At 44.7% G+C, this 16,473-nt stretch overlaps 1 protein-coding gene across 4 annotated transcripts in view; it reads left to right on the top strand.

Annotated features, from left to right (window-relative positions):
- Positions 1–6,055, top strand: part of ELMO1 (engulfment and cell motility 1) — a 317,430-nt gene extending 311,375 nt beyond the window's left edge. For all 4 annotated transcript variants that reach the window (XM_069809495.1, XM_069809506.1, XM_069809487.1 and 1 more), the window contains 2 exons: positions 68–145; positions 4,732–6,055. In XM_069809495.1, coding sequence (XP_069665596.1) covers positions 68–145; positions 4,732–4,932 — 279 coding nt within the window. In that variant the 3' untranslated portion in view covers positions 4,933–6,055. The remainder of the gene's footprint in view (positions 1–67; positions 146–4,731) is intronic.
- The last annotated feature ends 10,418 nt before the right edge of the window (positions 6,056–16,473 follow it).

Raw genomic sequence — 16,473 nt, 5'->3', positions numbered from 1 at the left:
AAGACAGACCTGAATGTGAGTCCCTCTGTCATGCAGCATTAATATATGTGTCTTTATATTGTTCCAGGAGGTGCTAGAGCTTGCTTTCTCTATATTGTATGACTCGAGTGGCCAGTTGAATTTCATTGCTCCCGACAAGCATGAGGTAAGTCAAGTTCAAAGTACAGAAACTTCTTTGGAGCTCTCTTAGTTGCTTTATAGCAGCAATCAGCTTTATAAGAACCTCAGAATGGTCATCCTGGCACAGAGTGCAGGTTCGTCTAAACCTGCGTCATGTCTCACAACAAACCGAAAGCAGAGGGATCAGTATGGGAGCAAGACCTTCTGCAATTTTTATGCATATCCTGAGCCACAGAAGGAACACGTTTTGTATTTGTACATCATACAGCACATGGGGGTCCAAGTTCAAGATCAGTATTTCTAAGCCCTACTGAAATACGAATTCTTAAGTCAGAGAAAGAAGAGAACTTGGGCAGACCTCACAGTTTCCACAGACCTTGCTCACCGTTTCCTGGTGTAGTAAAGGTTTCTCCTGGTCTGGTCTACCCAGGAGGGTTTTTGCTGTGTGTTCATTTCAGTGAACTTCAGTTCAACACTGAAGATTTGTACAGCCAAGCTCTTAAAGAATCACTGCCATCCTTAGCTCATCTTGATGATGCCAACATAATGAGGGGAGGTGATACCATTGTTAGGTGTCAACTTCAGCCAAAGACGTGTGTTCTCCAGAATAACGTATCCACTTATTCTTAGTTTCCCATGGCTTAAGACCATTCATGAGAGGTGATTATAGAAGGTCCTCTCTATTGCATATCCATAGGGGGTTGCTTTGCAATGGGTCTCACTTGTATGAAGACAGTGTAAATACCAATAGCAAAGCAGAATGACAGCCTCCTCCCTGCTTCCTTGTCTTGCTTGAAAACACCAGGAAATAAACAACATTGTTGCCTTTTGGAAGGCAATGGAACTAATTTACCTAATAATGTGGAAGCATTGGATGTCTTTCTCTCAAAGAATTTCCAAGTAAAGATTTAGGAGAATGCACTATATTAAAAATTAAAGAAGGAATAAAGTTTTTCCTTCTTATTTCTAAAGCAACAAGAGTTGGTGTTCCATTTGCACGCTTATTTTGTGGTATCACGTTTGGTCTCAGTTCAGGACACTGTGTTAAGATGATGAAACATAGAAGATTGCATTAAGCTGCGTTATACTGTACTGTTATTAAAGTGCATGACATTGCATTACAAGTGAAGTGTATTTAGTTACACAGCTTCAACATTTGCAATTCTGGATTAAAACCTTCAAATAAATGTTAATTTTAGGAGAGGAAATTAAGTTATGCTCATTTGGGTTTTCCTGGGGATTAATATTTGAGTGTCATTTTCAAGTATGTTCATTCCAGAGGAGTATTTGCAGGTCAGTTTTGATCTGAGAGAAAGTAGCAATAGGATCCCAGGCATAATGTGCCATCAGAGCTGTAGGTCTAAGCATGATTGTCTTCATCCTCTGAACTGAACATATGTTAGATGCTTTCTGATACAAGTTCTCCAGAAACTGAAGTCTAATCTGTTTCAGCTCATAAAAGCAAATGGGCATGAAAATCGACAAATATTTCAGCCACTTGTATCTCATATATGGCCTATGGCTACAAGTGTATTTTAATGATCTAAATGTTCAAAACCTGCTACTGCACCCCACTGAAGGGCAGTAGCATTGTGAGGTGCACTAACCCAATTGCTCATGATTGTGTTAACATACCTATTATCCTTATTTGGCTTATTGATCTTGTGCAGCTTCTTCGAAACAAGATGAGTATGTTCAAAAAAATGGCCAGAGGCAGCAGTACCTGCTGCTACTTCACAGTTTCCAAATGAATGTTTTCAAAAGGGCATTTCACTTCCTCTGTACTTTTCCATGGCCTATGGAAGAGTGAGTTATAATTAAAGCAAAAAGTACAAGTGTTCAGAGGAAGCACCCACAAGGAAAGGCAAGTAGCATGTTATGAAGCCATGACTCTTCATCAAAGTAACTGGGGTGCTTGTCAGTAGAAGTGCTAGTTTAGCAGTGTTGTCAGCTTGGGAGATTTTGGTGGATTACATCTCAAGAGTTGGAAAGCTTTATGTGAAGCACCAGGAATTATGTTAGTACATGACAATTTCAGATCAGACTTTCAGGGTTTTTTCAAGTACTTCTGCAGTCCTCCTGATTGTAGAGTGAGGTTTGAATGTGGGAAGTAAGTGTGTCCTAAAAAGAAAAATTGAATTAGGATCACAGGATGATTCAGGTTGTAAGGGACCTTGGGGATGTCCCCGGTTCGACGTCCTGCTCAAAACAGGTCAGTGATGAATGAGCCCAGACCAGGTTGCTCAGGGCTGCATCCAGATGGATGGAGCCTGCACAACCTTTCTGGTTATCTGGTTCCACTGACTTGACTCCCAAGGTATTTCTTTACTAAAGTCTCATTACTGAGCCAATATCGTTGAGATTTGGACCTCATTCCTGCACACTTAAGTTTGGCAATATCCTTAGCCATCTATTGGAGCTTACTGCTAGCCAGAGGATTCAGCACCATGAGATCACTCACTCATATTTGTTTTTCATTTAAATACTAATAGCTGGTTTCAGCTACATAGCAAAAAGGTGGATTAATCTTATCCTTGATTTTTGACAGAGAAACTGATGAGGGAGGCTATAATTAGGTTTCATTGGAGTTTTATGAAAATCTGTAGTAAACTAATTTTTCAGTGGCTCTTAGTCTGGTTTGCATATTAAAAAGAAAAAAGCTTCTGAATGAATGCTTCTGTTTTTCCACCATCTCATTAGGATTTCTGTCTGCTCAAAATGTACAGGAGTTTAATTACATGCACTTGCCAATATGGCGATTAGAGAGGAAGCCCCTTTTCCAGGCCATTGCACTCGTCTGAATTGTGGCCAGAATTTGGTTTCTGTGGGCCCTGAATGAGTTATACCTGGAAGAGGAGAGAACTGCAGCTCTGCTTTCTGGCTCGCTGGGATTCCTCCCCAGAGAAAGCGCTGGCCATACTTACTGAGCAGGTGATGGACAATTTACACCAGGGGCTGCATCTGTTGAATGGATGCTCTGCGCTTCTGTAACCTGAGCAGAGCCTTTTGCCTTTCTCTTCCTTTCCTCATAGTGAATTCTGGGAAAGCTTTCCCAGAGAAAGATTTCAGGTCTATCATAAAAAATTATAGTTGTTCAAAAATAATTACATTTCTAGGACAGATTCTTTCTTTTCTTGATGTTCTGTGTACAGTCCAAAAAAATTGCATGCTTTAGAAGTCTTCAGTGACACGCTTTGACAGCCTAGAATAGGCAGGCTAAGTTGTTTGTTTAGTACTTGTTAGCAGGAAAGCCTGAACCCTGAAGTCTATTCTATATAGCTAATCTCATACTGAAGCTGCAGCTTGGCTTACCGACACTCTGGGTGAAATCCTAACTCTGCTACTGTTTTGTTACTGACTTAAATGGGTCAGATTTGACTTTGAATATTCAAGTGTGTTAACCATCCTATTTTAAAAATATGCCCTTTTTCTGGATGAAGACATACCCCAAGAGGGGGTTTTCTCTCTCTTCCTTAAAAATAATCCTCAGTTCTGCTGTAGGATGAAGTCAACCGTGGCTATCTTTAAACTCGGCTGTATCATGTAGCAAACGGTCAGCTAAATTTAAAATCCATTTTTTGGCATGAAATCTAGCAGAAGTATTTGTAAGATAAAAATGCAGTTAGAGTTGATTTAATTTTCTCCTGCAAACTAGAACACAAGTTCATGATTGAAATCTTTATTTTTAGATGTTATCGTTTGGGTACTTCTGTTCATAGTTGAATAAATGGCTTGTAGTAATAAATGGAAGTGACTTATTTGATAGAAGTTGACTCTAGATCACCAATCTCCCTTGGGTTTGTTGCTTATTTAAAATGGTTATTCAACCCATGTTTATCACAAGCTGTCAGCTGTTGGGAAAGATGGCATCTCCTATTAGGAAAAAGCTAACGGTAAGGAAGAGGTTTTAGTTCAGCATTTGCAGCATTTAGAATTACACCAGGTAGCTTGGCATTTAATTTTCATGAAGGACACAGCATTGACTGACTGTGTAGTTTTCAGAATATGTCATTTCGTGTACAATAGTGGTACTGTAGGCATAGATATGTGAGAGCCTATCTTTGTGTAGGTCAATTGATACCACTTAATCTATTGGAAAGCAAACCACGATAAAGCTAGATAGTTGGTACAGGATTTCTTACACAAAGAGTCAAGAAGGATTTGGGGGGGATTCAGTTCACCTAACTTAACTGTCTTGGAATTAAAAGTTTGGTGTAAGATAATCAGGCTTTTTCTGTAAGTACTGGGGAAAGAGAAAGAAAGAGAGGGGAAGAAGGAGATATCTCCAGAGGTTCATTGTCCTAAGTTAGGTATTGTTTTTTCTCCTATAACTATTGATGAACATGCAACAAGAAGTTTGGAGGAGATAGCAAATTGTCCAACTACTAAATACTGTCATTTCTTCCCATTTTTAGGGAAATGTTTTTCCATTTTCTGAGCAGCTCAGTGGAACATGCATTCTTCATGATACGAGCTAATAAAACAAATCAACCTCATTTTAGGTCTCTCTGTAAGTCCCTGTGGGGGCAATAACCGTAGAGGACCACACCAGACAAGCAGTGTGCATACAGAAAGTCTGTTAATGATAGTTTTTATCTTTTTCCTGTGCAGTATTGTGTATGGACCGATGGGCTGAACGCCCTCCTTGGGAAGGATATGTTGAGTGATCTAACACGGAATGACTTAGACACGCTGCTCAGCATGGAGATAAAGCTACGCCTCCTTGACTTGGAAAACATACAGATCCCAGATGCTCCCCCACCTATCCCAAAGGAGCCCAGCAACTACGACTTTGTTTATGACTGTAACTGAGGCTGCCACTGAAACTTGCTTCAAAACTGGAAATATTATAACTGGAGAGATATTAAAAAAAAAAAAGAGTGTGAGGAAAAAAAGAAACCCACGTGTGCACCTTGGATTTTGGCTTTGGGGAGGGGTGTTGAAACACTTGCATTCCTCCCTGTTCACTGCATCCCTTCTTTCCCCATTCCCATCCTCCCCATTGCTCATCCAAATCCACATTGCTTTAATTAACTTGTACTTGCAGGCCGTGGGCCTTGCTTAAGGCAAAGACTGCCACTAAGAAGCACCCTCCCGAGGACTTTTTTTACATTTTTAATACTGGAATAGACATTCTTAACTAAAGGACGTTGTTATCAAACTGCATGCCTGTGAAACCCACTTGGCAGGGCAGAGGCTTTAACTGGAAGGAGGAGGGAGGTAGGGAGCAGAAGCAGCTACTGTAAGCAGAAAATTACCCCAGACATTCCCAAGAATCTGCTCACAACTGAATCCAATGTGATGACGAAAATCGTTAACTGCTTCCCAGTGCTTGCACCATTCGTCACTGTCATTATTCTTTCCACTGTCATCTTGACTCTTGCCACCAGCCTTCACCCAACTGATCGGCTCCCAGAATGGAAAGTCTGCAGGTTTTTGCTGTACCATATGCTGCAATGCTGCAACAGCTTTTAACTTCTTTTCCTCCCAGCTCTTAAATAGCCCCACGCTAGCAGATCACTCACACAAACTGTGTATGAAGCCACTAGTGTGTCCCATCCCTATAGCATTCCCTAAGCCTCAGTTGCCTCTAAAATTGGCTTGTTGCTATTCAAAGTGATTTTTATTTTCTTGGTCCAAAGTTCAACAGTAATTTCCACAAATTAATTACAACTGCCAAACATCCAGGTTTACATTGTTGTCATTGCTACAGTGTTGGAAATTTGCAAGGGATTTTTTTCGTACGGGTTCTAATTTTTTTATTTTATTTTGCCAAACAAATATATTTAATGAAAACTAATTTCATTGTGAGTACTTTTGGGGGACAATATTTTTACTTAATTTCCATTTGGAACATTTGCCCCGAAGGGAAAAAATAATATTTCCCTTCAACTTCACTGTTGAATAAAAATCTGAGTTGTGATGATTCTTGGAACTTTGGTTTTTTTCTGAAGTTGTCTTTTATTCTTTATGGTTCCTGGCAATTCTGAAGTCTTTGGTACAAAGAGGAGAGGGAAAGGTGGAACCTTTTTTATCTGTATCTGATTTAATTTACTTATTTGTTTGTTTGTGGTGACAAGGATGAGCTGCATCCAGAGATCTCCATTGCCATGGGTACATGAGCCTTTCTGTGAGAAGGACCCTTTGTGAAATCCAAAATCACAGCATACTGATGTGCTCGTGGTCAGTTTAAGGCTGCTGTCTTTACCATGTTTGCTGGAGTAACTGACTTCCTGTATTTCCATTTCCTCCATTGAGAGTGTTTCTGGCTGCAGCAGACTGGTACTGGGGAAGTTTGGGCTTTGCAGGATGGATTCCCTCCCTCCTCATGTTCTTCTAGGTATTTCACTAAGTTCAGTATCCCTTACTCCAAAAGTGCTGGGTCTAGATCTCAAGGAACCCACCAGCCCTTTCCCTCCCACCGCACATGCTGAAGTACGTTTATCTGTGTGAGTTCCTCTCCTACTCAGACCCAGCTGAAAAAGACTGCAAAGGGCTTTTATCAGGGCTTGTGCTAGTGAGGGACCTAGAGGGTGGTTCCAGTTTAGACAGATGCAGAAGACCTCAACTGAGGTGAACTTTACTCCATCCAGCTGGCTCTGGGGCAAACATCCTGACTGATCTCACACCAGGTGAGGAGAGAAATGACATCCTGCGGGTGCAACAAAAAGGAGGATGAGGAGAATGTTGTATCAATTCAAGCATCAGGGTCCTAAGGAAGGTGCCTTCCTGAGGCTGTGTTTGCAGTATTTTATGAATGCCTTGATCTAACAGGAGACTTAAGTTGGTTTAGGTGGTAATGGATGGTAAAGTAAGGAAAAAAAAGCCTCTGAGTTAAACGCTGGAGTAGGAAGTTAGAGGGGACTCTGGCCTGAGAGAAGATTCAGTCTGAGTGAGAACAGGGATGTGTAACATGAGGTGTGGGAGTTTCAGATGTTTTATTCTCCGGAGCCTTGTCAGACTGTAGGAAAGGTAGTCATGGTCAGGAATGAGTGGAAGCAAAGGCACTACCTGCCACAGGGGATTTTGGAGGAGTCCTGGGGGTGGAGGATGGAGGTAGGAACACATTTCTTTACAAGACAGTGATGCTGCCTCTTGTCTGTGTGAAGACAAGACTCGGAGCACAATAGAGAATCTGAGTTGTTTTTTTAATCTTCCTGACCCAGCTGGATGGCTTGGCTGTGCATAACCTTTGCTTTTTATTTACAGACTGCAGAGCTTGTGCTTCAGATGGGTATTGCTCGTTGTCAAAAGAAACACCTTTCGCTCCTAACTGGTAAGAGCCAAACACTGCCGGCTCAGTGGCAATCCGATGCCCTGATCTTAGCAGGTGACGATCCAAAAGGAGCAAACAAAAACCCTCCTCCGGGGGAAAACTTGAGCAGGAGAGAAAGGTTAAGACTTGCCTCCCCCACTGAGGTGAGTGCCCCAGTTTGCACCCCAGGAGCCCAGGGGAGGTGGTGGGAGAAGAGCTGCTCACACAGCCCGCTGTTTTTACCAACACCTTGTGCCCATCCGCATTACACCGAGGCACATCGACACCACTTGTGCACCGTGGGGCGCTGGCAGCTGGCTCTGTCCTTACACCCCTCTGGTCTCCTGCAAGCAGGCAACATAGCCCAGCGGCCTGCCTCCCACCCCAGGACTCTGCAGGGTGGACACAGCCTGACTGGGGTGAGGGGCCAGGTCTGGGGCAGGCTGGATGCTGTGGCACTGCCACATGGCTCTATCTCACCTCCTCCTGCAGCCCTGCCGTACAGAAGCCCCATCTCCTCATGTGGTCCAGCTCTTTATATGGGTTATGCATCATGTGGGATGGTCACATGAGCAGGTATGCTAAATTTGTCTCCCCCAACGTGTCCCACCCTGCTACAAGAAAGAAGAGGCTCGAGAGACGCGTTGGCATAATGGCCCATGCAGCTATTTTAAAAGTGCTCCCACAGCAACGTGAAGGGCTGTGATGCAAACAAGAATCCTGCCTTCAGTTTCTAGAGCTGTCATACAGGCTCACTTCACCATTACAAAATTTAAAAAAAAAAGTTTAATGATGAACAAGTATCCCGCTGCTTCCCATTCATTTAAAAAAAAAGAGAATGAAAATGGCAAATTCATTTGCTCACGCTGTTGTGTGTTCCGGAAAAGCTTTTAAGGCTTCACATTTAAGGAGCCACAGCAGGAAAAAAAATTGCTGTTGAAGATTCTTGTATAATTTCAAAACATTAAGTGGGTAATTGCTTGTAAAAGCCATAAAGGAGAGAGAGAACAACAAAAAAAAACCAGTGTAATTTTAGTTCCTGTTTTTGAAATGACTTTGCTTTTGAAAGTGAATATTTTCTTTTACCAGAAAACTTAAATCAAGAAAAATATGTATCTTCTAAAGTCAACTGCTTGTCCTGCTTGTAAAGGACAAGGAGAAGAGCAGCAGTGCTAAGTAATCCTACACAAAAGCAATCTATGTGTCAAAGAGCTTGCACTCTCTGGTCTTTCATTACTGCTTTTCAGAAGCAATTCCGTTTTCAATATGGAGAACTCTTTTATTAAACCTTACAACTTGCAAGAAAAAATAACATTCTCTTGCAAAGAGGCAGGTAAGTGATGACTGTTTTGGGTTGCAAAATGACCATGCAAGATCCTGATCACTTTATTTGAGAAATCTTCTCATGTCTTCATGCCCTACCCAGGATTGCATTTTACTTGCCCAGGGTGCTTTTCAGCAACATTTCTCTCCTGTCAGTTGTCCCAAGTAATGCAGGCATGTCACATGTGTATCGGAATGTGAAGGCTCATATGGAAATCTGGTGGGATCCACTGCCCAGAACAAATCCCTGTCTTCTCTGGCAGGTGGCTGAGGCGCGAGGGAGCCCTGTGTGCCCACAGCAGCTGTGTAGCCCACCAGCTGTGATCACACAGGCTCTGGCCACTGAACAGCTCTTAAAAGAGGGAGGGATGAAAGGGAGGAGAAATGAAACCCCCTCCAGGCAGGGGAAGATGGAGAGAGAGGGGCATGGGCATGAAATGCCCAAATGCCGGTCTGCTTTTTGGTTTATCATTGCATTGGAGTGCAGTGATCAGAGGGTGGCTCTAATGCATCCAGCTGTGGTGGTGCAAGCTGTTAACCCTGAGCAATAACCAGCACTGGAAGATGTTGGGAGTAGGAGGACACTCTTGTACTGTCATATTCCCCCCTTTCTCTCTTTTGTTGCTGCTGCTGCACTGAGAAGTAAATGCCAGTAGCTTCCCTGTCATGTAAAAGTCGTACATCTAAGATGCGTAGTAAGATGAATGTAAGATTTTACCCCATTCTTGTTTCATTCTTGAGAGTCTAAACAAAAAAAAAAAAGGAAAAAATCTAGCCCTTAAATCTAGCCCTTACTGACCTTGGGATATCTTAGCTGTCAGAAGCAAGCCTGGAATACTAAGCATCTGACATAAGAAAAGAGCCCTTCCCCTTACAGCAGCATCAAGGAGCTGGAAGTGAAAAGGATTTTCCTTCATTCCCTGTTGGAATGGAATGTGTTGATGATAACTTCCTTCTCCAAGTGATAGAGTAGTCAGTGAGGAGAGGTGCTATGCTAGACCTTGTTCTCACCAACAAGGAGGGGCTGGTGGGGAATGTGAAGCTCAAGGACCACCTCTTCCAAGCTCAGGAGTGATGCATCCCAACAAAGAGGAAGTCGGGCAAAAACACCAGGAGGCCCGCATGGATGAACAAGAAGCTCCTGGACAAACTCAAACACAAAAAGGAAGCCTCCAGAGGGTGGAAGCAAGGACAGGTAGCCTGGGAGGAATACAGAGAAATTGTTTGAGCAGCCAGGAATCAGGTTAGGAAAGCTAAAGCCCTTGATCGAATTAAAACTGACCAGGGATGTCAAGGGCAACAAAAAAAAAGCTTCTATAGGTGCATCGGTGATAAAAAGAAGACTAGGGAATATGTGGGCCCTCTCTGGAAGGAAACGGGAGACCTGGTTACCCGGCATATGGAGAAGGCTGAGGTACTCAACAACTTTTTTGCCTCAGTCTTCACTGGCAAGTGCTCCAGCCACACTGCCCAAGTCGCAGAAGGCAAAGGCAGGGACTGGGAGAATGAAGAGCCACCCACTGTAGGGGAAGATCTGGTGCAAGACCATCTAAGGAACCTGAAGGTGCACAAGTCCATGGGACCTGACGAGATGCATCTGCGGGTCCTGAGGGACCTCGCGGATGAAGTGGCTAAGCCGCTATCTGTCATATTTGAGAAGTCGTGGCAGTTTGGGGAAGTTCCTACTGACTGGAAAAGAGGAAACATAACCCCCATTTTTAAAAAGGGAAAAAAGGAAGACCTGGGGAACTACAGGCCAGTCAGTCTCCCCTCTGTCCCCAGCAAGATCATGGAGCAGATCCTCCTGGAAACTATGCTAAGGCACATGGAAAATAGGGAGGTGATTGGCAAAAGCCAACATGCCTTCACTAAGGGCAAATTGTGCTTGACAAATCTGGTGGCCTTCTAGAACAGGGTTACAGTGTTGGTGGATAAGGGAAGAACAGCTGACACCAGCTACCTGGACTTGTGCAAAGCCTGTGACACTGCCCCACATGACATCCTTGTCTCTAAATTGGAGAGACATAGATTTGATGGATGGACCACTCAGTGGATAAGGAATTGGCTGGCTGGTTGCACTCAAAGAGTTGCGGTTAACAGCTCAATGCGGTCAACACTAGGTCAATGTCCTAGTGACAAGTGGGGTTCCTCAGGGGTCGATATTGGGACCAGCGCTGTTTAACATCTTTGTTGGCAACATGGACAGTGGGATTGAGTGCACCCTCAGCAAATTTGCTGATGACACCAAGCTGAGTGGTGTGGTTGACACACTGGAGGGAAGGGATGCTGTCCAGAGGGACCTTGACAGCCTTGAGAGGTGGGCCTTTGTGAACTTCATGAAGTTCAACAAGGCCAAATGCAAGGTCCTGCACATGTGTCAGGGCAATCCCAAGCACAAATACAGGCTGGGCAGAGAATGGACTGAGAGCAGCCCCGAGGAGAAGGACTTGGGGGTGTTGGTTGACAAGAAGCTCAACATGACCTGGCAATGTACGTTTGCAGCCCAGAAAGCCAACCGCATCCTGGGCTGCATAAAAAGGATCGTGGCCAGCAGGTCGAGGGAGGGGTTTCTCCCCCTCTGCTCCACTCTTGTGAGACCCCACCTGGAGTACTGTGTTCAGCTCTGGGGCTCCCAGCATGAGAAGGACATGGACTTGTTGGAGCGAGTCCAGAGGAGGGCCACGAAGATGATCAGAGGACTGGAGCACCTCTCCTATGAAGAAAGGCTGAGAGAGTTGGGGTTGTGCAGCCTGGAGAAGAGAAGGCTCTGGGGACACCCTATAGCAGCCTTCCAGTACTTAAAGGGGGCCTACAGGAAAGCTGGAGAAGGACTTTTTACAAGGACATGTAGCGATGGGACAAGGGGTAATGGCTTTAAACTGGAAGAGGGTAGATTTAGATTAGATGTAAGGAGGAAGTTCTTCACTGTGAGGGTGGTGAGGCACTGGAACAGGTTGCCCAGAGAAGTTGTGGATGCCCCATCCCTGGAAGTGTTCAAGGCCAGGTTTGATGGAGCTTTGAGCAACCTGCTCTAGTGGAAGGTGTTGGAACTAGATGATCTTTCAGGTCCCTTCCAACCCAAACCATTCTATGATTCTATCCTATGATTCGGACAGTTACACAGCCTCCATGTGCTGAGGGTAAAATCCCTGAAAACTCTGGAAGACATTCGTAGGACAAAGTTTTTGTCACTTACCACTGGCTGGGCTGTCATTGCCTTCCCCAGAGCTTGCTAAATCAGGATGAGACTCGCTCAGTGCTTCCTCCCTCTCTAGATGATAATTATATTTGAATATTAAACAGCCACATAGCTTACGTAAGTTTCCTGATTAACAAAGCACTTACTTACCCACATAGCAAAAGAGGCTTGATTTCAGTTTTATAAACAGGCACCTAAATTTAGGTGGGTGCTTGTGGACCTAGCTGGATCAGGGCCTCTGTAAGCAGAAAGGCCCTTTACCTGTTACTGAATTTTTGCAACATCCTTGGAGGCAATGCAGGTAATGACTTCTCTGTCTGATGTGTAATTGGATTGGGTACCACTGATTACTTCAGGAGACTGAAAAAGATGCCGCCTGATTATTGAACATCACTCCAGCTGCTTCATGCATATTTGGGACTTACACAGAGGTAAAAGGATTGAAATGGGAACCCTTTCTATATGAAATCAGGCTGAAATTTGAGAGTGGTGTCAAAAGCACGTTTGTTAGAGCAGGACCAGGTGTAAAATGGATGTTGGAAGAACCATGAATTTTTATAGCAAGGTGATTTCAAAGTGCTGATTCAGGGAATGCCGTCCTGTGGCAGCCTCATGAGGGCAAGGTTAAAAAGAACTGGAGACAGTTTTAAACTTGTTTAGTAATACATATTTACATTTTATTTTTACTTCTAGTTGGGAGGCCTTGAAGGTCTCTGAAGAGCAGAGCTGGTCTGGTGATGCTTAGCTTGCAGGGACACACATAGGGCAAAGGAAACATTTCATTAGCCATCTTTCTCCAGGTAGAGAGGTTGCTATTGGAAGTAGAAGAGTTTTCTGAGCTGATGTGGCTTTTCAACAGAGAATTTCTCAGCTTTACCATAGCCACCTCACTGGACGTGCTGTGCAGAGAACAGTAGCTGTTGTGGTTTTATACTGTCTTGGAAGAGCCAAACAAGCCTCTTCATGTTGGGAGGCTCACTCAAACCCTCTCTCATCCTATTTGCCTCTTATTTATAGACCATTTACTATAAGACATGACCTATGGGACAGTCACAAAGCTGGGGGACCCAGTGCTGCCTGTTCCAAACAGGATGCTGCCTTTGAGTTTCAGCCCGGGGAGGGTATGGCCACAAGACAGCAGTGCATGTAGAGGGTGGGAGGGAAAAGAGACACCTAATATAATTGTGCCAAGAGATGCAGCCAAGGACAGGCTTTCTTTCCTGTGATGCTTAAGGATGTGTCTTGAATGACTTTATTTCAGTTGTCATTAGAGGATTTTGCAGCCTGATTGAGCACCACAGTTAAACTCTCCCTTGATGAAACCTTGTGAGTCTAATTTTAATCTTGTAGGCAACATGGTGTTCAGCCTAAACTGATTATGTTTTGGGACTCCTCTGGGTTGTGAGGGGGAAGGAGGCTGGTTGGCTTTTGTTTAATAAGAAGCAGCATTTTTTTACGAGGTGTGTCTGTATCCTCTCAGTTTCTCTTGAAATGCCTCAGATTTAATAACTCCTTCCCACCCACCTCCCCCAAGGGACGAAGGCACCCTGGAGATCTTTGCTGTCCCACCAGCAGGCCACACGCAGGTGGGAGGCTGAGCCTGTGGGACTTCATTCCCTGCCAGTTAGCAGGGAGTTTGTTGTGTTGGGGTAGTTTTTGAAGAAGTCAGGAAAAGTAATGTAGGAATCTGCCAGGCTTCAAAAAAATAAGTTTTCCTTAAATGCTTAAAATGAGGACACTGAGGATGCGGACACAGTACGTTGTGCAAAGCTGCTGACTGCTTGCATCTTTCCCAGAGGAAAATGGCTCATCCACAGGGTTTTCCCAGGGCAGACCTCCCCCCCTTTCCCCCCAACAGCAGAAGCCTGGTGCATTTGAAAAGCTTGGAGCTGTGAGCAGGGGAACATGTGACAGGTTTCCCTGCCAGGAGTATGACATTTTAAAAGTGCCAGTAGGATTACTTTGGCTGTTTTTCACCCGCACTGGTCCCTCTGCACGTGTTGCTTGACTCATGATACCCTCTGTCAGTCTCTGACCTTTCTCAAAGCCCTGGGTTCCCCCTTTCTTTCCCCAGCCAAGAGTGGGTGCACTGATATCTTACACCTATCCACCATTTCACCGATCACAAATAGCCTATGCGCAACTCAACCAAGCCAGTTTTCATGTAAACCTCCATCTTGCGCTTGATTCTCTCATTTCCAGTACAATTTGAGGTCCATTGAAAACTAAGGCATTAAAATGGGCTGGCTTGTGGATGGCTTCTCCAGCATCCATGAAGGTTGTTTTCAGCCCAAGCTTTTCCTTCAATGAAGCCCTTTACCGAGTCCTCCACACTGAGATCTTCATCAAACTGTAAGAGTTTACCATTTCCAAGCCTCCAACTTCTCATCACATCTGACAGCTCACAGGTGGATGCACGCACACAAACACATGCACGCATACACAGGATACAAGTGCCTCATCTCCATTCCCCCAGAAAACCAGACTGAAAACAGCACTTTTACAGCTGGGCAATGTCAGATGCTCCAGTGGGCAGCATCATGATGAGAAGGGATGGAGGAAATCAGAGCTGGGAGCATCCTGACAGAGGCTGGCAGGTTAGTGGGACTGCATGGGAGGGGATGTAGGGAGGGGAGGTTGGGGCAACACAAACCTCACCATCAAAAATACCTTACACCTGTAACCATGCTCAGACACAAAGATGAAGTAAGGGTAACATCTAAGAGCAGGTGACAACACAAAATTGCTGAGCTGTGCATCGGGGACCGGGAAAAAAGTATTGTGCAAGACAAAGCAGCCTTTCTAAGGCCTTATTTTAGATTTTTTTTTTTTTTTTTTAATGATGGCTATTATGCCTTGTGGAAGTGCCCCATTGGCATGGGTATGCACCAGCACTGTGTTTTCATCACCTTGAATCTGCTGCAAGAAGCAGCACAGGGAGGGGACCACTGCTGTGACCCTGAGCTGGCCAGGAAAGGGGTGGTGGAACAATCTCCCATCAGCAAATGCTGATGAAGGAAAATCAACGTGCAAACAAAATCTGTGAATTTAGCTGAATCATTGATTTAGGAAGGGAAACTGAGAAGTTAAAGTGGCTGAAACTTGCTGCTCAGACAGCTTTTGGACTACCATAGGTCATGGTTCTCCTTCTGTAAAGAATTAGTATTTCAGGGCTTCTTTTTAGTTCTAAGATCTAAAGTGCCATAGAAAGTTGTAGCTGAAAGAAAATGTTACTTTTTTTTTTTTTTTTTTTCCCCACTTTCTATTAGAAATTGTGTGGCTCCCCCCGCCCTCCCCAGAAAAGAAGCCAAATTGCAGCAGTCTGGATACCATCCCCCCTGATCAGAAATTCTGCCCCAGAACCTCCATCACCAAACTTGCATTGCCTGAGGAAAACCATCCTGCCTGCCTGTATAGCAGACTTGCAGTAAAAAGGTACACATAACAAGTCTACCAGCAGTAACTCATGCAGAATGGATTGCAGTAGTTTCACCCAAATACATTTCTGACAAGCTGATTTGACGAAAAAAGCAGTCCAAGCCCCCAGCTTTTGCTGCATATGAAGGGCTGGCTGCAGCCATGAATTAAAATTGTGCTCATGGGGAAAAAGAAAAAGGAAAGCAAGCAGCAATTCCTTTCATTGGTTTGGTTCAGTTTTAATCAAATCTGAGTCACTTTTAATTTCCCTGACTTCAGGAGGTTTCTCAGCGATGGGCTTCTGAAGACAGGTTCCTGAATTAAGCTAATTAGTCAAGTGACTGGCAAGTATTCCTTCAGATCACCCTGACTGGAAAAAAAGGAAAGGGCTGTGGATTTAATAACTTTGTTCATGCAGAGCAAAGAAATTAAGCACTGCCGGCAGCAGCACGGTGGTCAGCCTGGACCTGAGCACTAGCTCACGCTCGACAGCCCTGCAAGGCGTCCTGTCTACCCCAGGACTGGCATCAAGCGCCTGCCGTGCCAGGAGAGCCCTCGCCAGCAGGCACTTGCTGCCTATGATTTTCTAGTGCTTTCCAGAGTGTAGTTTCCCAGATGTTTATACAACAAGGAGCAAGCCCATCAAGCAGGCAGGAGGTGTGGGGGGTGGAATTGCATCCTTCTTGCTTTTTGATGAGGCTTGATAGACCCTTGATGCTGAGTTTTGGAGGGACCGAGCAGGGTACCAGTACAGCCGCACTGCAGGGCCTTTTAAAACTGATCCCCCCTGAGCAGAGGCACTGACAGATGATTTAGCACACTGCCTTGCTGGAGGGTTGCTCCAGAGGAGGCAGTTTGAGTGGCTGCACCATCTGTCCACTGTGCTAATTCCTCCATGCGGGCTGAAAAAAGTGGCTTTGCCTTGTGGGAGCCATCCTGAGGCACCCGATGGTTCCCCACTCGTGCTGCTTGAGTGGAACTGCTGTCTAGGAAAGTCATCTTTGGGGGAGCAAGTGGTTCCTGCTGCCATCAGCATCCCCGCAGTATGTGAGACTCGCACTGCTCGTGCCAGGTCCGGGAGCCCAAAGGTGGCTCCTTTGGGCCCTGGCGTTGCTGGATGGGGCTGAAGCTGCGCTTCACGGGCTGTAAAGGGAGGGAA

Source organism: Haliaeetus albicilla, chromosome 2 (genome assembly GCF_947461875.1).
Source record: "Haliaeetus albicilla chromosome 2, bHalAlb1.1, whole genome shotgun sequence".
NCBI lineage: Eukaryota > Metazoa > Chordata > Aves > Accipitriformes > Accipitridae > Haliaeetus > Haliaeetus albicilla.
The sequence above is the reverse complement of the archived record's forward strand: the minus strand, read 5'-3'. Positions and strand labels throughout refer to the sequence as shown.